Below are 24,897 nucleotides of genomic sequence, written 5' to 3'. Positions count from 1 at the left end.
AAATCAGCTTGGGAAGACAACAAATCTCTGAAGAGTTAACTGAATAATGACTCTGATGGAGCACCATTCCCTATAATAATGCTGGTAATCCTCTCACTCAGGACAAATGGTTGGATGTTTTAATCACTATTGAATCTTCTGTCTTTAAAGGTCAGTAGCCAGATTTTTTAGGAATCAAGGTAGAGAAATGAGTTTGTATGTAAACTATGATAAACACTAAATATGAAAGGATGTATGACTGGATGGTGTGGCCTTTAATAATGTTCTCTAATGAACCAACTGTCAAAGATAAAAAGAGAATTTATCATCCCTGAGCTGTTAGCTGTTGTATTTGAGCAGATAAAGAAATAAGACGTCATCCCTATGGACATAGATGGATAGTATTACATAATGGCTGGAACCTGAATCTGTAAACCCTTTACTCAATAGTTGGCACATGTTTCTGTCCACAAACCCGATGTAATCCAGAATTCACTGAATAATGACAGCCTCTAGTTGCTACCTAGGTCAGTGGAGATTGTAGTATGCAAGAAAGGTCATTTCTGTTGAGAAAGAACGGAGAATCACAGTATAATTTAAACTGTGGTTGATGTGTTATTATCTCTGCCAAAGCTATATGGTAAACAAAAATTATTATTTCATTGATTAAATTAAATGAATATCAAACTTATGTAAACAATGATCCTCAAGTTGAGAAAGTATTATTCAGATTAAAATCTACCACTTATTAACTGTCATTGAAAATTTTGGGAAAAGTTTCTTTATATGTTTTTTGCAAAATGGCTTTTTAATGGCTTTTAGAAACCTCAAAAGAGGAACTTTAGTTTTCATATCATAATAAATTGTTATAAAGTAGTATCAAGCCTGAGCAATTTGGTCAACCAAAAAAGAATAATTAGGATGTGCTGGGTGGAGAAAGGTTGGAAGTAATACTCTTCTCTATACCTAAAGGTGCTCAAAATAATGGTTATGATAAAATATGATGAAATTTTTCCTAAACCAAACTTTCAGATTCTATGGTAAATTTTGATCCTCAAATTTTATTTAGCTTTGATGTATTTCATTTAAATAGTCTAATACTTTGGTTAATACATTAACAAAAATCTTGTTTGTTTTACTCACTTTTTCTTCTCATGATATAAACTCATTCTGCAACTCAAAGAAAGAAATTTCTGATAAAAAAAGATGACAGTTTTAAACTACAGTGATATTGTTTCTTATTTAAACTAGAGTTACAAAGTGCTTTCTCAAAATTTCACGTATAACTGTATAGATTTCTTGGTCCACATATTTTCTACAGTATTGTACAATTAAGTACAATAAGGCGGTACTTTTTTTAAATAGTCCTCATCACAGAAACCAGTTTTGGTTAAAAATCTTACTGAAATGAAGTCCCTCAAGTCTTCTTTTTAAAAAGCCTTCTTTTTATTAAGACATTCACTACTTTAAGATTCTCAAACTTTTTGGGGGGCTCCTGGGTGGCTCAGTCAGTTAGGTTTCTGCTGTCAGCTCAGGTCAGGATCCCAGGGTCCTGGGATCGAGCCCTGTGTCAGGCTCCCTGCTCAGTGGGGAGTCTGCTTCTCCCTCTTCCCCTGCTCCTTCTCTCTCTCTCTGTCTCTCAACTGAATAAATAAAATCTTAAAAAAAAAAACAAAACTCTTAAACTCTTAGCAGACATATTAAGAAAATGTAGTACCTCTAAAACAATGAAACTTGTTAATATTTTTCCAAGAATGTAAGGCAGAACTAATGCCCTCTTTAATGATAAACAAGGAATACTATCAATTATAGAGGAAATGTTTCTATATTTCATGCTTTTGTAAGAACAACCTAAGTCACGGGGTATAATATTACAATTTGAACACATGAAGAATTGTTCTGATGAATTCCCCCTTTTTTTCAAACCTTGTGATGATGGGATGGGATTTGGATTTATAGTTTTCAGAGCACTTTTATATAATGATTTATTAACTTTTATTGAAAACTCAGTATATATTGACTAATGGTTATGAGAGGCTTTTACTCATTAATAATATAAGATTTTTAAAAGTACTCTACTGAATATATTAATCAATATCATCATCAGAGAAATTGTTCCAAGAGAGAAGTGTTAGTCTAGGCCAAAGTCATCTGTTTTATTTCTTCCCACACTTACAGAACTGTTGGTACACAATTCTGTATAAATAAGAATCATATATTTATATCTGGTTGTATTTAGGTTTCAGACTTTATGAGAAGTCCCATATTTCAATTTCAATAACTAACGCACATTTCTGATTTAAGGTTGCACAACATCGGGGTGAATGGGAAGGACAACCTAAGCTCTGGGAGTTTCCTCTGGATGAGATAAAAGAAAATCATTACATTGCTTTCTTTCTGCTTATGGTGACAGAGGGGAAGAGAGTCCTGCCTAAAAACTTGATTGCAGGGAAAAAAGAAAAAACTAATCTCAAATCTTCTGCCAGTTATTTGTCTAAAGGTGATGATTGCTCTGTTCTTTGGAAAGTTACAATAAATGAGCCTGATCTACTAAGCATCAGTAGGCACTGGGCATGGCCCAGGTGGAGAAACTTTCTCTATAAAAGGGTAGATAGCAAATATCATAGGTTTCGAAGGCCATACGGTCTCTGTCAAGACTACTCACCTCTGTCACTGTAGTGCAAAAACAGCCACAGACATGGCTGTGTCCCAATAAAACTATGTTTCCATAAAACTTTATTTACAAAGACAGACAGTGAGTCAGATTTGACCTTTGGGCCACAGTTTACCAATGACTGGTCCAGAAATAAGATAAAGGAGAATTAAAACAGCTCTGCCTAGTAATTGTGAATTCTTCCATTGTGGATCTGGGAGATTTTAGCAGATTATATTATCATTGTTAGGAGTATTATCACTGAGAACATCTTGTTTTACCTTAGGAGGGGTGTGTGTGTGTGTGTGTGTGTGTGTGTGTGTGTGTGTGTGTGTGTGTTGTATGAGAGAAAGAGAGGGCAGAAGGGGGATGGAAAGATACTACCTAAAGAGTGTTAAATAAAGGTACTTTTTAGAGAGGTGTGGACAGATTTCAGGGATCCAGGAAGGGATGGTAAAATACACAAGGACTAGGAACAACTTACCTTTTTTACGGGAAGACATGGTTTACGAGGATCCTAATCAGAGCTAGACCTCTGAAGGAGGGATAACTTACATGAAGTGTGACTATGTAAGAACGCAAACACTTCCAGAACTATGGAGAAACGGGAAAATAAATGCCCTGGTCACTGTCTTCCTATGTCCTGAATCCCTTGCTAGCACCTTCCCATTGGCTAACACCAACTGGAAGTCAGAAGGCAAGGGAGCCCAGGTGATGCAGTCCCTAATTTAAGTGTCCCATAGCACATAGGAAGAGAGAAAACAGCTAAATAAATAAATAAATAAATAAATAAATAAATAAATAAAAATAAAAAAAATTAAGGAGTGCAGGAGTGGCTTAGCATTATTTCCAGGAGTTACCACAGACGGTTAGGTATTTCAGGATCCACAAGGAAACATTATTTTTGACAATGTACTTGAGGTATAATTGAAATACAATAAACTGCACTTACTAGGCAGTTTATTAAGTTTGGGCAGATGTGTACATCCAGAAAATCATCACCACAGTCAAAAATAATGAACATAACCGTCACTCAAAAAGTTTCCTTGTACCCCTTGGTAATTCCCCCCACCAAATACTTTTCCATCTCTCATGCTCAGACACTGATCTGTCCACTTTCTATGACTAAAGACTGGTTTACATTTCCTAGAATTTTACATAAATGTAATCACATAGTACATACTCTTTTTTTGTTTGGCTTTTTACAGTTACATTTACATTAATTTAATTATTTTTACACTCAGCTAGGTTTTTATGTGTCGTACTTCATTCCTTTTTATTGTTGAGAAGTGTTCCATTATAAGGAATGGAATTTGTTTATTTCACCTGATGATGAACAGTTGTATTGTTTCTAGCTTTTGGCTGTTACAAATAAAGTCAATATAAATATTTGTGTAACAGCTTTTGTAAGAACATGTAAATAGTGGGTTGAATGGTGGTCCCCAAAAGATAAGTCCAAGTCCTAATCCCTGAAACTGTGAATGTGAATTTATTTGGAAATAGGATTTTTGCAGAAGTAATTAAGTTAGGGGATCTTGAGATGAGATCATCCTGGATTTAGAGTGGGCCATAATCCAATGATTGGTAACCTTATAAAAGAAATGAAAGGGAGATTTGACAAACAGAGACACCTTGCATTCCTGGGAAAAACCCCACCGTATTGTGGATATATTATTCTTTTTGCCTTTTGTTGGATTCAGTTTGCTAATATTTTGTTAAGCATTTATGTATCTAGATTCATGAAGGAAATTGATCTGTAGTTTACTTGTAATCTCTGATTTTGGCCTCAGGGTAATGCTGGCCTCAGAAAATGAGTTGGAAATTCTTCCCAAGTCTTAAGTTTTGAGGAAGGGTTATAGAAAATTGGTATTATTTCTTCCTTAAATATAAGCAGAATTCACCAGTGAAACCATCTGTGCCTCAAGTTTTCTTTGTCTGAAGATTTTAAACTACAAATTCAAATTCCTTCACCCCAGAAACAGAGCTATCCAGGTTATCTATTTCTTCTTGAGTCTTGGTAGTTTGTGTTTTTTGAGGAATTTGTCCATTTCATGTAAGCTGTCAAATTTATTGGCATAATTGTTCATAACATCTCATTTTCCTTTAATATCTATATAATCAGTAGTGATGTCACCTCTCTCATTCCAGAGATGTATCATTTGTGTCTTCTCCCTTTTTTCCACATCAGTCTGGCTAGAGGTTCATCAGTTTAATTGATCTTCTCAAAGAACCAGATTTTGGTTATGCTGTTTTTCTCTTTTCTATTTCATTGATTTCTACTTTGATTTTTATTTCCTTTTTTCTGCTCACTTTGAGCTTCCTTTAGTGTTCTTTTCCTAGTTTCTTAAGGTTGACGCTGAGGTCATTATTTTCTAATATGTAAATTGAATGCTAAATAATTCTAAATATTGCTTTAATAGCATCCCATATTTTTAGATATTGTTTCAAAACATCTTCTCTTTGAACAATTTTTAATATCCTTATAACCATACATTATTTAGAACTGTGTTATACATATCTGGGGATATTCCAGACCTTTCCTTTCCTTTCCTTTTCTTTCTTTTCTTTCTTTCTTTCTTTCTTTCTTTCTTTCTTTCTTTCTTTCTTTCTTTCTTTCTTTCTTTCTTTCTTTCTTTCTTTTTCTTTCTTTCTTTCCTTTCTTTCTTTCTTTCTTTCTTTCTTTCTTTCTTTCTTTCTTTCTTTCTTTCTTTCTTTCTTTCTTTCCTTTCTTTCTTTCTTTCTTTCTTCTTCTTTCTTTCTTTCTTTCTCTTTCTTTCTTTCTTCTTTCTTTCTTTCTTTCTTTCTTTCTTTCTTTCTTTCTTTCTTTCTTTCTTTCTTTTTCTTTCTTTCTTTCTTTCTTTTTCTTTCTTCTTTCCTTCCTTCCTTCCTTCCTTCTCTTTCTTTCTTTTCTTTCTTTCTTCCTTCTTTTTCTTCCTTCTTTCCTTTCCTTTCCTTTCCTTCCTTTTATTTCTTACATAACTTCATTGCCACTAGAGACCCTAATTTGTATAACTTGATTCTTCCTAAATTACTGAGACTTGTGTCATAGTCCAGAATATGGTCTATCTTGGTAAATGTTCTGTGAGCACCTGAAAAGTATGTGCATTTTGCTATTGTTGAGTAGAATCTTCCACTAATACCAATAAGTTATTTTAGTTATAGTATTGTTCAAATCTTCGATATCTTTACTGATTTTTCATGTACTAGTTCAACCAATTATTGCGATAAGAATACTGAAACATCTGTCTATAATTATGGAATTGTCTATTTCTCCTTGTTCTATCAGTTCTTTTTTCTGTATTTTTAAGCTCAGTTTTTAGGCACGTAAGTATTTTAATTGTTATGCTGTCTTAATGGCATAGCTCCTTTATCATTATGAAATGATCTTCTTTATCCCTGGTAGTATTCTTTGCTCTTCTTTGAAATCTACTTTGTCTGATATTAATATATCTATTCCAGCTTTCTCTTAAGTAGTGTTAGTATGATGTTTTAGTTTGGGCTGCTACAACAAACTGCCATAGACTGGGTGGCTTATAAACAACAGAAATTTCTCATAGTGCTAGAAGCTGGAAGTCTGAGATGAGGGTGCCAGCACTGTTGGGTTCTGGGTTGCAGAGTGCCATCTTCTTATCGTATCCTCCAGAGCAGAAAGAGGGTAAGAGAGCTCTTTGCCATCCCTTTTCTAATGGTACTAATCCCATTCATGGGGGTTCCATCTTCAGGCCCTAATTTCTTCCTTAAGCCTCCCCCCTCCCCGACACAGTACCATCATGTTGGGGGTTAGGATTTTAGCATATGAATTTGGTAGGGGACACAAGCATTCAGTCCATTGCATATGGTTCATCTTTCATCTTTTTCTCATTCTTTTACTTTTAACTTATTTGTGACCTTATATTTTAAAGGGTTCTCTTTCAGGTGGTCTATAGTTAGGTCTTGCTTTTTTATCCAGTCTGATGAACCTTGCCTTCATTGGAGTGTTTAGACCATTTACATTTAATGTGATTATTGATATGGCTGGGTTTAAATCTACCATCTTGCTAATTGTTTTCTATTTGTGTCATCTAGTCTTGCCTTACTCTTTTTATACCTTCTTTTGGATTAATTGAGTATATTTTTTATGATTCTATTTTGTTTCCCTTGTTCTCTTAGAAGAACAAACATCTCTCTGTTAAGGTGATATTTGAGCAGAGTCCTGAAGAAGTGAGCCCTCTGTCTGTCTCAAGGAAAAACTTCACAAGCAGGGGGAAAAGCAAGGTATAAAACCCTGATCCTGGAGCACGTTTGACATTTTGGAATAATAACAAGGTGGCCAGTGTACCTGGAATGGAATAGAGAGATAGGAAGGAACATGGGAAGAAGATAGCAGAGGGAGGCTGAATGCTGATAGGTGGTATATGAGATCATCTCAGGCCTTAATAGTTTTCTGGGAGTGTTCATTGAACTTTCTTTGCTTCAGGCAAAGGCCATTGCTCTCATCCCCACCCCCAAATTAAACAAAACCTTCCTGACAGACTAAAAGTAGGCTCTCCCCAATGGACACTGACTCCCTTGCTTCCTTTTCAACTGTAGGCTATTTTCTTTCCCATAATCCTCATACCTCGGGCCTGGAGGGTAGATGTCATTCGGGCCCTACACCAGTTTTTCCAGATTATTGTCCTTACATCTTCCCCTTAAACCACAACTTCTTTGATGAGTTTGCCATCAGATTAGGAATATGTTTTGTTTGTTCAGGTTTGAGGGATGTAATACAGTTAACCTTTGAGTCCTTTTCCCTTCTTTATGGCTTGCCTTTAGGATATTGACAGTTCTGTGGGAGGAAGTTTTCCCTATTACTGTTAGTAATCTCAAGCCTATAGTTTTAAAATCTGATAGATACAATATACCATTAGAGACATACCCAAATGATGGCATGTATCTACCCTGGAGAGGCTCAGAAGATAACCGTAATAACAATGGCAACAGCAAACACTGGGCAAATTATCTATCCTTGTGGCTCAGTTTCTCTATCTTTACTTGTTGACTAGATATGGTCTTTCATCTGTGTAAAGACATTACTCTAATAATTATCTTCTGCCTCTCTTGAATTACCAGTTTCTGCTCTCTACTAAACGGTTTCCATCAGTATATAGTTATTTCTTTTACCATCTTGACAAAGCTTTCTCTTGACCTTACTTGCTACTGTCCATTTCTTTACTCCTCTTTACAGTGAAACCCCACCAATCATGCTGTTTCTCCCACTGCCGCACTAGAACTATTCTTACTTAGAAGGTCACCAATTCCCTTCATGTTACTAAATCCAATGGTCAATTCTCAGTTATTTTATTTGATCTATTATCTCACTGGACCCCCTAATCCCTTGGTTTTCCTCCATCTTGCCAGAATTCCTTTCTCCTTGGCTGTATTTTCTTCTTCTCCCAGTCTCCCAATTTTGGGTAGTCCAGGGCTCCCTCCTGATCCCTATTCTTGTCTCATTCTACACTCTCCCCCTTATGATCTCAGTCAGTCCTATGGCTCTAACAGCCATCCCTAAGTGTTATTTCAGCGAAGATGAAGAGTATTTTCAGTTTGAATCTCTCTTCCAAACTTCCACCTTCTATATACAACTGTGTTTCAGGATTTCTTTTCCTTTAGTGCCCATGGTTCTTGGTCATGACGCTTTGAAGAATAAAGAAGTAGACCCAACAAAGAGTGGTGAGCAGCAAAGCAAAGTTTATTGGGTGACAGTACAAAGCTCCTGGAAGAGGGAGGGGACCAGAGAGCGTTGCCATTTTGGCATTTAAATCTAGGGGGTTTTATGGGCTTGTTGACAGGCTGCTTTAATCTGATTAACTCTCCATATGCCTGTCACCCAATCAGGTTTTTGCCCATATGCTCATCTACCTATCAGATAGTTGTTCATGTGGGAAAGGGTGGAGGGCTCCTTCCAGGGTGGTGTGGAATAACAGGATGGGGTCTTCTTCCTCTTAAGGGTCGTTTTCTTTCAAGACGAGGCCCCTTGCCCCTGCCTGCCTGTCTTCCAACTAACCTCTTATAACTGCCTACTCACCTCTCACTTGAATGCCTACTAAGGGATTCTGCACACAATTCCACCATGGGGAAAGGAGGAGTTTACCCGCCACCATCCAGCAATTCTCCAGACACCAGCGGGCGGCTCGGGGCGGGGGGGGGGGGGGGGGCGTTCTACAATTCAATTCTGACACTATCTACCTGGATTCCATAGGTTAAGGGCTCAGTCCTACAAGAGTGTCCTCTACTTCAGATGCCAATCACAAGCATAGGTTCTTTTTTTTTTTTTTTAACAAGCATAGGTTCTTGCCTGTGCTTCTGACTGGCCAGCTATAGATCGGAGGGTCCCCCACCTCACTCTTCGGACATAAGTCACCAGTTGCAACTTCAGGTTGTTACCTGTGCTTCTGACTGATGGCCACAAATCACAGGTTCCCACAACCGTCTTCTTGGGTTTGATTCATTTGTTAGAGCAGCTCACGGAACTCAGGAAACCCATTTACTCACTAGATCGTGGGTGTATTACAAAAGGAAATACCTCAGGAATATCCAGGTGGAAGAGATTTAAAGAGCAAGGTATGGGAAAAGGGGACGGAGATTCCATGCCCTCTCCGAGAGTGCCACTCTCCCTGAATCTTCACATGTTCACCAACCTGGAAGGTCTCTCAGCCCTGTCCCTTTGGGGTTTTCAAAGGCTCCATTGATTAAATCATTGCCCACTGGTAATTGATTCTTCCTCGAGGTGGTAGTTGGGGATAGTGGGACTTAGTGGGACTAAAAGTTCCAACCCACTAATCACAGGGTTGGGTCCTCCTCTAGGAACCAGCCCCTAACCTTAGGTTACCCAAGTGCTTTCCAGAAGTCACCTCTTTAACATAACAAAGGAACACTAGTGCTCTCATCATTTAGGAATTTACAATGGTTTTAGGAGTTCTGTCTCAGAACAGGGGATGAAGGCCAAATATCTTTCTTATTGTAAATCATAATATCGGGGCACCTGGGTGGCTCAGTTGTTAGGCGTCCGCCTTCGGCTCAGCTCATGATTCCAGGTTCCTGGGATCGAGCCCCCCGTCGAGCCCCGCATCCGGCTCCCTGCTCGGCAGGAGTCTGCTTCCCCCCCCCAACCCCGCAGGAGTCTGCTTCTCCTTCTCCCACTCCCCCTGCTTGTGTTCTGCTCTCGCTCTCTGTCAAATAAATAAATAAAATCTTTAAAAATAAATAAATAAATAAATAATAATATCACAGGCCTTAGTTTATCTCCACGTTGCCTCTTGAATTCATTAAAGGCAAGAATCTGTTAGTAAATGATCATTACATTTTTCCAAGGTATGGGCCTAGGAAAAATTAAATGGCCTTTTTTACCACCTAATTCTATCTTGCAAATTAGAATGCAAAGTTTCAGATTCTGATAGGAGCAGACATTATGGGTTAGAGCAAAGATAAACACTGTTTAAGGTATTCGGGAGTCTTAATTTCCTGCTCTCTTAATCGGAACTGTTACTCATCTTCTCAGTATAAAGTGAAGGTTTAAGGCACACTGCAGAGAGGCCCTGAAATTAAACTGCCTGCCTACAAATTCCTGCTATGCCACTTGCCAGCTGTGTAATTTTAAGCAAGTTTCCTGATCATTTTAAGTCTCAGGTTTTTAGTGATAATAATAGCTATGAAGAAAAAAGTGACAAAAAGTATCTAAGCCATCTAGCATGTGATAAATCCTTAATAAATCCTGTTAAAAAGAGAACCACAGGCCCAAAATGGCATCAGTTAGGCCAAGTCCAAGAGCCAGTTGGCGCCTAATCTGACTGCAGCGTCAACCTCCCCCAGAAATGTAAGTTTTAACCAGGCAGTCAGGAATTTTCTGACCAGCACCAATAAAATAATTCGTTACATGGGCCTTCTCCATCCCTCAAAAAGATGAGGCAATTTCGATAAGCCCCCCTGTCCCTCCTTGCAATGGAAGATGAAACAATCCTTTCTTTTCTTTTGTTACTAATTTGCTTGCCCCACCTTCCTTTCTATAAAAACTTTCCATTTTGTAAAACTCCTTAGAGGCCCCCCTCTACTTGCTAGATGGGACGCTGCCCCATTCATGAAGTGTTTAATAAAGCCAATTAGATCTTCAAATCTACTCAGTTGAATTTTGTCTTTTAACAATACAAATTAGCTATCATTATCATCATCATCATCAACTGAGGTAAATAATATTTATCTTGTAAGCCGTGCTATCCTCTTTTAAATCAAATTTGGATAAAGTCGTATCACTGGTATATTTTTCAGCAGAGTGTTTTTTAAAATTATTATGACAATAAAAATAACATCATGTCGGTCTTCAGTTTGAATTCTTAACGGTAAAACTATAAAAAAACCACAATTCATGCTAAGAATTGTTAAACAACATTCAACTGAGTAAACTGAAGATCTAATTGGCTTTATTCAATGATTCATGAATTGGGCAGCTCCTTAGAGTGGTACAAAATGAACGGTTTTTAGAGGCAAAAGGAGGGCAGGACTGGGAGGTTAAAAGACTAAATTAGGGGCACCCGGGGGGCTCAGTCGTTAGGCGTCTGCCTTCAGCTCAGGTTATGATCCCAGGGTCCTGGGATCCACCCCGCATCGGGCACCCTGCTCCGCGGGAAGCCTGCTTCTCCCTCTCCCGCTCCCCCCGCTTGTGTTCCCTCTCTCGCTGTGTCTCTCTCTCTGTGTCAAATAAATAAAATCTTAAAACAAACAAACAAAAAGACTAAATTATTTCAGGCAAGGTTACCTTCCCTTAGGGGATGACAGGGGCCTTATCTGGCAGGTTACCTCACTAATGCTGATCTGGAAATTCCAGACTAATTGGTTTAAATTTCCACTCCTAGGAGAGGCTGAAACTGCAATTACGTTAGGCATTAATCGTTTTTTTTTTTTAAGATTTTATTTTTAAATAATCTCTACACCTAAGCTGAGGCTCCAACTCAGGATGGCAAGAACAAGAGTCCCATGTTCTTCCCACTGAGCCAGCCAGGACCCCCTAAGGTTAGGCATTAAGTCTTGGTGGGGCTTAGCAAAAGTGACTCCATGTTGGGCCTATTTCTTTTTAACATAATTTAGTACCACAGACTAATGAACTCTGAAACATACTTCATTGCCTCTGTTAGCTTTTGTTAGCTAACATCAGGTGTTACAGTGTTAAGGTTTTATTTTTTAAGATTCTGTTTTTAAGTAATCTCCACGCCCAAGGTGGGGCTTGAACTCACAACCCCCAGATCAAGATTTGCCATGCTCTTCATACTGAGCCAGCCAGGAACCCCCCTTTGTGTTAAGATTTTTAAAAATATACTCCAGTAGCCACTAAGTAAGTTTTCGGGTTCCAATACATATACTATTTAAAGCAAATACTTTTTTTTTTTTTAAGGTGTGCATTTGTGTGTGTCTAACACTGAATGCTTACTATATTCCAGAAACACATTGCCCTACACAGGCTACGGGTTGTTTGTTTTATCCTTTTGTTTCCTTCCCTGCTTAACAAAACAAAAAAACAAAACCGCTTGGGTCACCAGGGTTGAGACTAAAGAGAGTTAATACAGTAACGAATTTCCTGCGGTAAACGCTGTAAAAAAGTTCTAATATCCCCAAATTTTCACTGCACTGGCACTTTCTACCTTTAGGCATCAACCACTAGCTCTCGGAAAATTTCCCTTCACCTCCCAAATCCATGTGACGATAGGAGACGATAGAAAGGAGACGATAAATAAAGTTGCTTAAGGGCAGTTTGCCCAGACTTGCCCCCAAACTGGGGACTCTTGACTCCTGGTGCTAGAAAACCTTCAATGTAAAAGGGAACAGGCTGGGACCGCGCGGGGAGGAGGAAAGACACGGAATCCCGCCCGAGCGGGCGGCGGGCCAGGAGCACATTCCCTTACCTCCCTTCGCGCCAGCCCCGCTGGGTTGGGAAGCTCCTCCCCGGCCCTTCCTTCCTCCTCCTCCACCACCTCCTCCTCCTCCACGGCCGCGGCGGGCAAAGGGGTGAGCGCTGCGGTATTTTGTCCCCAGCGGCGACCCCTTCTCCCAGGCAGGCTGCGGCTGCGGCGGCCGCCGTGGCGGCGGCGGCGGCGGCGGCGGTAGCGGAGCGCTAGGAGAGGCCCGGGCCGGCCCTGCGGCCTGGAGGCCGCGAGAGGTGGAGGCCGGGCCGCCCTCCCGCCCTGCGGGAGCGGAGGGGAAGAGGCGGCGGCGGGAGAGCTCGGCCCGGCCACCGGGAGGGTGGGGGAGGCTCCGCGCACCTCCCGCCCTCCGGCCGCCGCCGCCCCGCTGGCCCTGCCGCCGCCGCCGCCGCCCCCCCCGCCGCCCCCGCCGCCGCCCCCGCCGCCGCCGCCGCCTCGGACTCCGGCCGCGGGCTCGACGGCCCCGGCCGGGGAGGGCGGGCGGCGTGCGCGCCCGGAGCCGCCGGAGATGGCGGGAGGGCACTGCGGCGGCTTCGCCGCGGCGGCGGCCGGCAGCGGCGAGATCGTGCAGCTGAACGTGGGGGGGACCAGGTGAGTCGGCGGAGAAGGGGCTCGGAGCCGGGATGCCGCGGGCGGCCTGCGGGGGGGCGACGGAGGCCGGGTGTCGCGGGGACAAGGGCGAAGGTGGGAGCCGAGCCAGGTGGGGAACGCGGGGGGCCCTCCCGGCGGGAAGAATGTCGGCGGATCTCGAACTGAAGTATCTGCTCCGGGAAGGGAGAGCCAGGAGGGCCTCTGGAGTTAGCGCGAGCCGGGCCCATGTGCCCAAGTGGCTGCCTTCCTAGAATGCCAACCTTTGTCCCTCCCCCTTTCTAAACTCTCAGGCTAGGAGGAACATTAAAAAGCCTTCCTTACCTAACCTTACAGCGTATTTGAGGAATTTACTTTGTAGAAGCCCGGCCTTGTGGTTTGCCTCTTGCAGATGAACCTGCCTTCTCTCTTTTCGGTCAAGGTGTCGGTTCGCTGGGGTAAGAAAGTGCAGTGCTCTTTTCCCTTCCTAATTAAGGAGTGTTTGTAATCTTCGAAGGATTTCGGTGGGGTGGAGTGCAGTAGATTCGCAGTACGTTGTTTATTTTCAGAGTTTCTGGGTGCATGGCTTTGAAACGATCTGTTCAACTTGCGGGGCAATGGGTCCAGGAACTGCAGTTTTAACAGTTCTGGAAAGCCTTGGATATTGGCACAGTGTGGCACACTCAGAGGAGACAGACTGAAATCTCTTTATCTTCTCTCTGGCTTTCCACTCCCTGTCTGTGCCTTTTATTAAGCTTGTTGGGGGGAAAATCATTTTTTGTGGATTTGCTATGCTTATGAGTCACTCTTCTCAGAAATGGGACTTTGCCAGCTCTGTTGGAAGGAAGGGGTGGTTGAGTTTAAAGCTTGGTAGGAGATGAACGATGAAGTGCTCGAGAATATGAAAGGGTTTCAACGTCTAAAACTTTAATATTTTTTAAAATGCAAGACAGCAGCAGTGGAGTGAACCGTAGGAATAAAATGTATCGTGTTTTAATCCTAAGTATTTAATCATTTTCTAAGTGTGCTAGAGAATTCAACACAAGAAACAGTAATTCATTCTTTCCCTGTTCTTTTCCCTCATTCCCCGAAACAGAACTGTGTAACAGTGTAAGATAAGATACTACATTATTGGCGTTATATAGATACCGGTCCTTTGGAGAAGATTTATGTCTCCTAATGTAAAAATGGGTTTTTTCCCTAAAATTCACATGAAAAATTTGCAGGTTTGGTAACTTCCGGTTGCAAAAATGGAATACCCCAGAAGAGTTGGCCTTCGGTGTATGTTAATGCTGAGGAGTAGCACTATAGTCATTTAAAATCCCTGTACTGGTTCCTAATTGCTATAGATCGTGGATGTCTTTTTTTTCAGGCATTCTAAAGGACATAACCCTATTATGATAAAAATTAAATGTATTGTTATTTACTGTATATTGAAAGTGGGTGGTGTAATGAGTGAATTCTTGTTAATGACTGTAGAATTTAGTTTACATTTTTAAATCATAAAAGGCAGCCATCTTGGAGCTCTAACATTTTTATTTTGTTTCACTGTGTATGGAACTAGATCATAACAGGATCTAAGGTTTTCTAAGCGATATTAGCAAAGAATACAAAATAAGGTCAATGTATTATTAGATTGAACAATTTAGAAGACATGAAAGTTGTTACGTATGAGAAATTAAGTAAAAACACCGCAAACTTTAAATTTGCTAGGATAACATAGTTTATAAAATAAGTAATGACATGGCCTATAGAAAAATAGAAAATCCAACTCCAGGTATTCTGAGAATATTTTCTTGAGTGACTTTGAATCATAGACTCTGGGAGTGTTTTAGAGCTAGGAGGTATCCAGAAGGCATCTATATGTTGTACAAACATTAACACAGTCACTTAAATCATTGTAAAGGAAAAAAAAATCCTGATTTCATTGTCATTAAAGTTGAGGAATTGCCACTGGGAGAACCACCTGTGGCATAGAATGGACGTAGGCTCTGAGGTGATAGAGTAAAAGTCAAAAGGAGAGTATACTGTGAGCGGAGAAGTTACATGCTAAGGGAATGTGTGTGGTCTCCATTGTCTTGTCTGACCCCCTCCCCCGCCCCTAGAGAGAGGAAGGATAAGAAATTGGAAATACTCAAAGGAATTTTAAAAATGAGCAATGTTTTTTTATGATTTATTTAACACGTTATGGGTGATTCAGGAAGTAGAGAAGATGTTTCATTTAGAAATAACATTATTTACAAAAAAAAACTAGTGAAAGAAACCTAATATGACTCAATTTGGGATTAATTCTGTTATGAATGAGTATGATTTGAGGCCTCATGTGAGAGGTCTCTGACCAGCTAGTGGGGGACTTACAAAGAACTTTGGAATCATGCAGATATGGGTTCTGGCTCCCAGGCTTTACCTCTAACTAGCCCAGCAACCTAGGCCAAATGATGTTTTAGTGCTTAGTTTTCATAAAATGGAAAGTGACAATAATAGTACCAACCTTACGGGATTGATAAACGAATTTGAAATAATAAATTGGAAATGCAAGGGTTGGTGGCATAGTAATATTGCAGAATAAATAATTTTAATTTCCTCCCAAATTAATTTAGAAGGAGGCAAATGACAAGAAGTATAATATGCTAATATCTTTAGTGACATTTTTGCTGAGACCAGATTGGACATCGCCCCCCCCTTTTTTTGACTTGCAATTTTATTTTTTTAACTACTTTAATTCAGTTAATTAGCATATAATGTATTATTGGTTTCAGAGGTACAGGTCAGTGATTCATCAGTCTTATATAATACCCAGTGCTCATTACATCACTTGTCCTCCTTACTGTCCATCACCCAGTTACCCCAACCCTCCATCCCCCTCCCCTCCAGCAACCCTCAGTTTGTTTCCTATGATTAAGAGTCTCTTTTGTTTTTTCTCCCTCTCTGGTTTCCTCTCGTTTTATTTTGTCCTCTCTGCCCTGATGATCCTGTTTTGTTTCTTAAATTCGACATATGAGTGAGATCATATGATAATAGTCTTTCTCTGACTTATTTCGCTCAGCATAATATCCTCTAGTTCCATCCACATCATTGCAAATGGCAAGATTTCATTCTTTTTGATGGCTGAGTAATATTCCATTGTGTGCGTGCGTGCGTGTGTGTGTGTGTGTGTGTGTGTGTGTGTGTACACCACATCTTTATGGCATCTTCTTTTTTTTTTTAATTTTATTTATTTTTGAGAGAGAGAGAATGAGAGGGGTGAGGGTCAGAGGGAGAAGCAGGGAGCCTGATGTGGGACTCGATCCCGGGACTCCAGGATCATGACCTGAGCCGAAGGCAGTCGCTTAACCAACTGAGCCACCCAGGCGCCCTTTATGGCATCTTCTTGGTACACCGTGGGTATAAGATAAAAAACATTAGAAAAGGCTTTCATTGCAGAAAATTATGCTTGTCATATGTAATTTTAAATGTTATCATTTTGTGAAGTCATACTCGGAACTTAGTTTTAAAGCTCTGTGGGGTTTTTTTGTTTTTTGTTTTTTCCCATTTGTCTTCCTCTTGTTTGAAAAAAGAAAAAATTGGTGGGGGTGAGGATCCAATCCCTTTGCCCAGAGATTTCAAATTATTAAACCTATCCCAAACCGCTGATTTTAATTGAAATTGCTAATACAACTTTAAGCAGACCTGCGTAATTTTCTGAGTAACTCAAAATTTGAGTTATCTGGCAAACAATTTGCTGAATAATTAGTAAACGTGGAAGATCATAAATTATAATGACCTTATTTGGAATTAATTTGATACCCTCCAGAACACAGTGATTTTTTTTTTTTTTTTTTTGCAGTGGATCCTTGTATCCTTCAGTTTGCCATTTACTGGACTTCGCTTTTATTTATTTGGCCAAGTCAGTTTCCTTTGACTGTTTTAATCTGTTCCCCAGTTTTTCTTACGATCTGCTAAGATACACACTTGGGAAAATTTGCCATGGTTTCTTGAATAAACTACTTGGAGCCTTTCTTAATCTGGTTAATGGGTACAGGGACTGTTTTAAAGCAGTCATATAATGCTAGATAATGAATGTGGAGAAACATTGCGTAGGTAGTTTGTTACAGTAGGCTGGGATAAAGTTCCTTCCAAAATTGGTAATAAGACAATTTGGACTTGATCAAATGGCAGTTAACCTCAGGACAGTGAGATATTTATTTACTGAGTGGTTTTTGAATGAATGAATGCAACAAAAGCTCAAAAAGATAACATAGGATAGACTATTTGGAAAAGCCTTTAAGGAGAAGGTAAAACCTGAGTGGTATCAGGAAAATGGATGGAATTTGGATTATTGGACATGAGGTTGCTCAAGGGGAGATAAAGATGCCGAAATGGTAGTAAGCACGAATTGTCCGGGGGCATTGAAGTATTGTCTTATTAGATGAGTAAACATTTGTGTTGGAGAGATGAAACAGGACCCAAAGATAATTTTGAATGGTATATTGAGAAGTTCGGATTTGTTGTGATTGGAAAGTAGTGTTTTAAGAAGCAGTATATGCCAGTGAGTTAATTATTTGATTTTGTTGAGAGCTCTCTGAATACTCTTAACTCTGAATTGAAAGAGGCAGAATTTTAAAATAATAAATGTACAATATTGATATAGCTAATATAGCTGTGCAACAACTTGTGAATTATTAGCCAGCGTATTAAAGCAGGTTAACGAATATTGAAATTTCAGGTCATGTCCTCATTTATAATAACAGATAATTTTTAATTGCAGATTTAGTACCTCAAGACAAACCCTTATGTGGATTCCAGATTCTTTTTTTTCCAGGTATTTCATGTAATTCTTTAATACCATTTTTTAAAAACTTGATCGTTGATTAAAAATTTCCTTTTTCCAGTTAATGTTTTTCTTGGATAAAAAATCTTAACTCTTAAAATAGAATTAAAAAAATTTATTTTACTTTGGAGATAGGATGATTCATTTGTATTGGTCTTTGATATTGGGTAAAGAATTTGTGCATTTTATTCATATTCAGATTTTAAGAACTAACTCTGGATTATTCATGTCTTCTAGTTTGCTGAGTGGAAGAATTTCAACACTTCGAGATGAAACTGGTGCTGTGAGTATAGTATGTTGATAAATGTTTCCAAATTGAATCAACTAATGCTTATACTGCTTGACTCTTATTATATAGTGACTCTAAGAAAACACAGGAAAGCTAATCTTTTAATAACCACTAAATGAAAGTGACGTATATGTATTTGAAATTTCTTGTTGTATATAGTTTTTCTATAGTTAATAGAAGGGAACTCTAAGTGCAATACTGAATATAGCAATTTAAATATTTATGATTAGAGGGATTCGAGGATATGAGCTTACACAGTCAGGAGAGGAAATACTTTTAATCAGTGATTAAAATATTAACAAATAGATGAATATAAATACTAAAATATTTTGCTATTGAGTGAGAATGGTAAGATACTGTAAATTAGTAAAGTCCTACAATTTCTTTATGTTGGAGAATAACCTGAAGAACTTGTACAGCAATGGCGAAATGAGGCAAGGAAAGAACTGTTAGGTTTTAGTACAAAAATATTGGTTTATACGTTTAAAAAGCAGTTATAATGTGTGCAACGTTGTATGTAAAGTAAATGGCTAGTACTCATAAAGCCAAAAAAAAGCTTTCTGTTGGAGGCAACACACTGGCCAAAGGTATTTATTTGCTGTGATGGGATTTGCAGATGAAATAAGACAGCAAAAGCAGGTATGTCCATATGAGATCATAAAAAAGGTATCAGTAATAAGATGTTGACCAATCTGTGGTGTTTTTTCAACTTCTCATTGGTTCTGCTGAAAACAAAAGCAAGAATTTATGAAGCTAGAACAGCCTCATTGATTGTATAAACATAATAATAGTATAAAGAGCTTTACTGTAAGCTACCATTCCCCTGTCTAGTTGACTAACCTAAGCCTTAAAAGGTGTTCAGTTTTATAATTAATTCAAAATAGGGTTGGTATACATTCCTCTAGAGAGTTATCAATTATATATTTAATATTTTCTACAGCATTTTATTTTCTTGGTATGTATTTTGTGGTTTTAAGAAATGTCATCATCCCCCATCCCTAGCTTTTGAGGAAATTGAGATAATAGGATGTAGAGGTGTTAGGACAATAGTATACTTTTCCAGGTTTTTTTTTTTTTTTTAAAGATTTTATTTATTTGAGAGAGAGAGCGAGAGAGCAGGAGTGGGGGTGGGGCAGAGGAAGAAGCAGACTTCCCGCTGAGCAGGGAGACCCACGAGGGGCTCGATCCCAGGACCCAGAGATCACGATCTGGGCCAAAGGCAGACGCGTAAATGACTGAGCCCCCAAGGTGCCCCTCTTTCCCAGTTTTGACAGCAATGTGCAGTATTTACTTTTCTTGATTACCCCTGTATTACAAAAGTACATTGTTGTTTTAATGATTCATCTTTGAATCACAAGTTATGTAAGTCACAATCACTGTTAACAATAATTAATAATAATGTAAGAAGGTATTATTTGTGCATGATATTCTCAAAATACTGAATTCTAGTATATTTCAGATAAAAATTTTCCCTCGGGTGTCACTTTTACCAAAGATATCAATAAATAGATGCCATTTTTCCTACAAATTAAAATATTATCAATATAATAATAGGTTTTTGGGGGTGGGGAGACAATACTACATTAAATGCACACAGTTCAAACTGCATGCCAATTTTAGAAACATTCAAATTTAAGAGTGGAATCAAGTAAATATAATATTTAAATAATTTAGTGTTTGTTCCCTAAGATTGTGTTACATATATTAATGTCAGTTTATTTTTAATTTGAAAATAAAACAATTCTTCATTTACAGATATTTATTGATCGAGATCCAGCAGCATTTGCACCCATTTTAAATTTTCTTCGGACAAAAGAACTAGACTTACGGTAAGAATCGCATCCTTTTGAAGTCAGTTCTTATTGATAGGTATGTACTTTGGGTATATTTTGTGGAGAGGAAGGTCCCTCCCCAGCCCGACCCCAAATTATTTTTGCTTGAAAGTTTCCTCCGAATTAAACTCATAGATGGAGGCCACCAACCTGTCCTCTCTCTTCCTCTAGATTGCTCCCAGCAGCTTCCTAACGAGTTTCCTGCCTTCAGTTCTCCATTCTTCCAATTGGTTTTCCACACTGTAGCCAACATGACCTTATAAAAATATAAATCTCATCTGGTTGCTACTCTGCTTAAAACTCTTTATTTAATATGTTCTTGGATTAATTGCTAGAGATTTTGGACTTTATTGTTTCTTAAGGCTCTCTGTGATCTTGCCCCTGCTTAATTTCTCTTGCTTTGATAGTTTCACCCCTTTCTGGTCTTGGCTTATTCCTGACTTCTTCAGTGATCTCTGCTGTGTCCACTTAATACAGGTCTTCATAGGTTCCTGTCCCGCTGCCACCACAGCATTCCATACACGTATTCCTTTTTCAGTAGTCTCTCTTCTCTTTGACTTTAAATTCCAACAGTGCAAGCACTATACTATATATTCCCAGGATCTAACGTAGGTTTTTGTAGATAAACGAATGACCACTTAAACTATTTAACTTTGCCGTAGTCTGGATTCCTACCAAGAATTTACAATCTAATTTGTATTTTATTATTCTTTTATTCTGTATATTCCAAGTGAATTTCCACTGAGGATCTCTATACTTTTTTAGATATAGCTTTTAAAATTCTAATTGTTTAGGGGCGACTGGCTGGCTCAGTTGGTGGAGCATATGACTCTTGATCTCAGGGTTGTGAGTTCGAGCCCCACACTGGGTGTAAAGATTACTTAAAAATAAAATCTTTTAAAAAATTAAAAAAAAATTCTGGTCGTTTATTTGACCTGCTTCTTTATAATACTATATAATTTTTGGCTTATATTCACTGGAATATGAACTCCTTAAAGGCGACAACAAGTTTTTGGTCTAGTTTGTTTGCAGTGCACATAGTAGCTTCTCAGTAGATATTTATTGAATGAATGAAAGAGTTCATTGGAGATTTTGTTTGTTTTCTTGGTCTAGATGGAGGTGGCAAATATGTTACTAACTCCTTACTTCTTGAGTAAAATTATTTTGATCCCTACCATTTGATTAAAGAAGCCTAAATTTACTTTTAGTAAATTGTCCTTGTTGATTAATCCACAATTAGATAACTCAGGAAAGGCAGAACTAGTTAGAATTAAATATCCGTATTTATTAAGTGTTCTACTTATAAATTGCTGCCTTGTTTCACTTAAAGAGGCCTAGCAAATTAAAATTTTCTGAGTAGTACCTTTTAAAAGAAGATGGGAAGGAATTTTAAAAATACTGTGTTCTAATTCTCTACCTTCCATAAAATTCTTGTGTTGCCCTTATCACACTGTTATAATTACCATATTTGTTTTCTTGTCCTTAGGAGATTGGAGTTCCTCAAGAACTGTTGTGTCCTGAGCCACCTTGTAATTAGGCAGCACTACTATACTGTTAACACAAATGGTTTTGAAATAGAATAGGAAAGGTTTAACTGTTTTTGTGTTAAACCAGTCACAACTAATTTGGCAAATAAAAGCAGTTTAACATTGCAGTTGCAGATGTTTATTAAACACAGGGATTTTTTTTTTTCTTTAAAGATTTCATTTTAGAGCAGTATTAGGTTTACAACAAAATTGAGAGTAAGATCCAGAGACCTCCCATATACCTCCTGCTCCTGATCCCACACATGCATAGCCTCCCCCACTGTCAACATCACTCACCAGAATGCTACATTGTTTTTTTTTTTAATTAAGGATGAACCTCCAGTGACACATCATAACCACACAAAACTCATAGTTTACATTATAGTTAACTCGAGGTGTTGTGCATTCTGTGGGTTTAGACAAGTGTATAATGACCCATGTCCATCATTTTAATATCGTGCAAAGTATTTTCACTATCCTAAAAATCTTTTGTGCTCTGCCTGTTGATCCCCACTCCGTGCAACCAGTGATCTTTTTATTATCTCCATAATTTTGCCTGTTCCAGAATATCATATATTGGGAGTAATATAGTGTGTTGACTTTTCAGATTGTCTTTTCTTTCACCAATATCACACTGTTGATTACTATAGCTTTATGGTAAATCTTGTAGTTGGGTACTGGCAGTCCTCCAACTTTATTCTCCTATTGGGTCTTTTAACTCTCCATATAAACTGTAGAGTCAGTTTGTCATTATCCATAAAATAGCTTGCTAGAGTTTTGATTAGGATTTAATTGAATTTTAGATGAAGTTGGGAGGAACCGACATCTTAACAATACTGAGTCTTCCAGTCCATGAACATGGAATACCTTTCCATTTATTTAGTTCTTTGATTTTGTTCATTAGAGTTATGTAGTTTGCTTCATATAGGTCTTACATATTTTTTGTTAGATTTATACCTAAGTATTAAATTTTTTTTTTTTTGGTGCTAATGTAAATGGTATTGTGTTCTTAATTTTCAATTCCATTGTTCATTATTGGTACATAGCAATTGTCTTTTTTATACTAACCTTGTATCCTACAACCTTACTGTAATCATCTATTAGTTCCAGGAGATTTTTGTCTATTCTTTTGGATTTTCTACATAGATATCATGTCATATCTGAATAACCATTGTATGTCTTCCCATTCCATCCTGTGTACCTTCATTTCACTTTCTTGCCTTATGGCATTGTTGAGAATTTTTGCATCAGTGTTCATGAGAGATACTGCTCTGTAGTTCCCTTGTAATGTTTTTGGTTTTGGTATTAGGGTAATGCTGGCCTCATAAAATGAGTTAGTAAGTATTCCCTTGTTTCTTTCTTCTGAAAGATTACAGAGAGTTGGTGTGATTTCTTCCTTAAATGTTTGGTAGAATTCACAAGTGAATCCTTCTGGGTGTGTTGCTTTCTGTTTTGGAAGATTATTAATTATTGATTAAGTTCCTTTAGTAGATATAGGCCTACTCAGATTGTCTTTTTTTTTTTTTTTGGCGTGAGTTTTGGCAAATTGTGTCTTTCAAGGAATTGGTCCAGGTCCATTTCATCTAGGTTATCAAATCTGTGGGAATAGAATTATTCATAGTATTCCTTTATTGTCCTTTTAATTTCCATGAGATCCGTAGTGATGCTCACTCTTATTTCTGCCCAGGCAATATTTCTTAAGTAAGGACAAATTATAACTGACACCTAAAATGAATCATTAGTATTGTAAACTCTTAATCTTCTGTTCTTTTTACTGTTTGTTTTCATATTATTTAACTCTACTCTAATCTTCTGGTTAGCCTAGCCCTTTCTAAGGCTAGCCTTCCCCCCGCCATTTTACTTTGTGTTTTGCTTTTATTTTTGCTCTAATGAGAAGAGAATCATTTATCTGAATTTCTTTGTTCAACAAATAGTTATTACATAATCATTATGTACAAGCACTCTGTGAGGTATACAAAAAATAGAAGTAGATCATGCTTGTAGGGAGGTTTACCGTGTAATTAGAGAGTTTAAGATATGTTAGAAATAATTATTATGAAAATAGAAAAGCAATTAATGCCATATAAGAAAGATTTCTTCTCGTTTGCCTTATTACGTACTTCTTGATAATTTACTTATACTAGCCTTTCGAAGCCCTAATCTCTCAGTCACCCAGTTCTTCTACATAGGAATGGTTTTTAAGTAAGGAAATGTTTTAGTTGGCATGCAGTTTTTTTATTTAGACCTTTTAAAACGACTAAAGATATTAGGAGAAAAGTAAGTTTTAAAGCCTTATAACTTGGTTCACATTAAGAACTAGTACTTTCTCCTTCTGCTTCAGATAATCCAAGTTGCTGCTGCTGGAGGATATATATCATTTATTTGGTTTTTTTTGTAGGGGAGTGAGTATTAATGTTCTCAGGCATGAAGCAGAATTTTATGGAATCACTCCATTAGGTATGTGTTGTCCTGATATTTTGTATTTATTTGACCTTTCGTGCAGCAGACTTGCCTAATGAAATATATTTTATACCAGGTCCTATTTTTTGATGGACTAGTGCAGTGTGCTTACTTTTTGTGGTTTTTCATAGTAAATAGATGTTGTCAACTGATTTAACTTGAACATTTCCCTCTTCTTTCCTTACCCTCTTTAACTAGAGAAAATAAAAACGGAGTACTGTTTTTCTGTTTGCATGTACTCTTGACAAGTTTGCTTTGCCATGTTTTTAGTAAGAAGGCTTCTCTTATGTGAAGAACTGGAGCGCTCATCTTGTGGCAGTGTCCTTTTTCATGGTTACTTGCCTCCACCAGGTACTTCTGCTTTATTTAGTCTTTAAAAAAATGTTTTTTATCACTATGCGAGTAGACACATATATATAGAAAAATTTCTGTTTTGATTATTGAGTTTCTCACATATAAATATACGGGAAATGTTGCAAACTTTAATTTTAACAGAAGTCATACTGTATGTTAGACCAGGGAATTGCCAGACTTTGTCTTTTCTATAAAAGGCCAGACAGGCTTGTGAGCTATGAGATCTGTGTGGCAACCACGCAGTTTTGCCATACACTCTACATGGAAATGAATGGATGCAACCAGTACAGCTTTATTTAGACATAATCAACTGTGGCCCATAGTTTGGCAACCCTGATGTTAGAGCACTAGTTGTCAGTCAGTTGTCCTTTCTGTAGAAGCCCAGGAGCTCTGCAGAAATCAGTCAGTGTCCAGGAGAGAGGCAGGGGAAGCGTGTGTCGTCCCCCACCTCAGTCAGTTAGAAGAGTTCTGCCTTAACCTGTGTCAAGGTGGGTTTCT

General features: G+C 38.2%; 1 protein-coding gene across 1 annotated transcript in view; it reads left to right on the top strand.

Annotated features, from left to right (window-relative positions):
- The first annotated feature begins 13,069 nt into the window (after positions 1-13,069).
- Positions 13,070-24,897, top strand: part of KCTD3 (potassium channel tetramerization domain containing 3) — a 48,875-nt gene continuing 37,047 nt past the window's right edge. The window contains exons 1-6 of the mRNA XM_028104709.2: positions 13,070-13,152; positions 17,876-17,929; positions 18,176-18,221; positions 19,983-20,056; positions 23,984-24,042; positions 24,316-24,396. Of these exons, the coding sequence (XP_027960510.1) occupies positions 13,070-13,152; positions 17,876-17,929; positions 18,176-18,221; positions 19,983-20,056; positions 23,984-24,042; positions 24,316-24,396 (397 nt within the window). The remainder of the gene's footprint in view (positions 13,153-17,875; positions 17,930-18,175; positions 18,222-19,982; positions 20,057-23,983; positions 24,043-24,315; positions 24,397-24,897) is intronic.

Source organism: Eumetopias jubatus, unplaced genomic scaffold, assembly GCF_037043125.1.
Source record: "Eumetopias jubatus isolate StellerSeaLion01/CBP00866 unplaced genomic scaffold, mEumJub1_p1.0 scaffold_12, whole genome shotgun sequence".
Classification (NCBI taxonomy): Eukaryota; Metazoa; Chordata; class Mammalia; order Carnivora; family Otariidae; genus Eumetopias; species Eumetopias jubatus.
The sequence above is the reverse complement of the archived record's forward strand: the minus strand, read 5'-3'. Positions and strand labels throughout refer to the sequence as shown.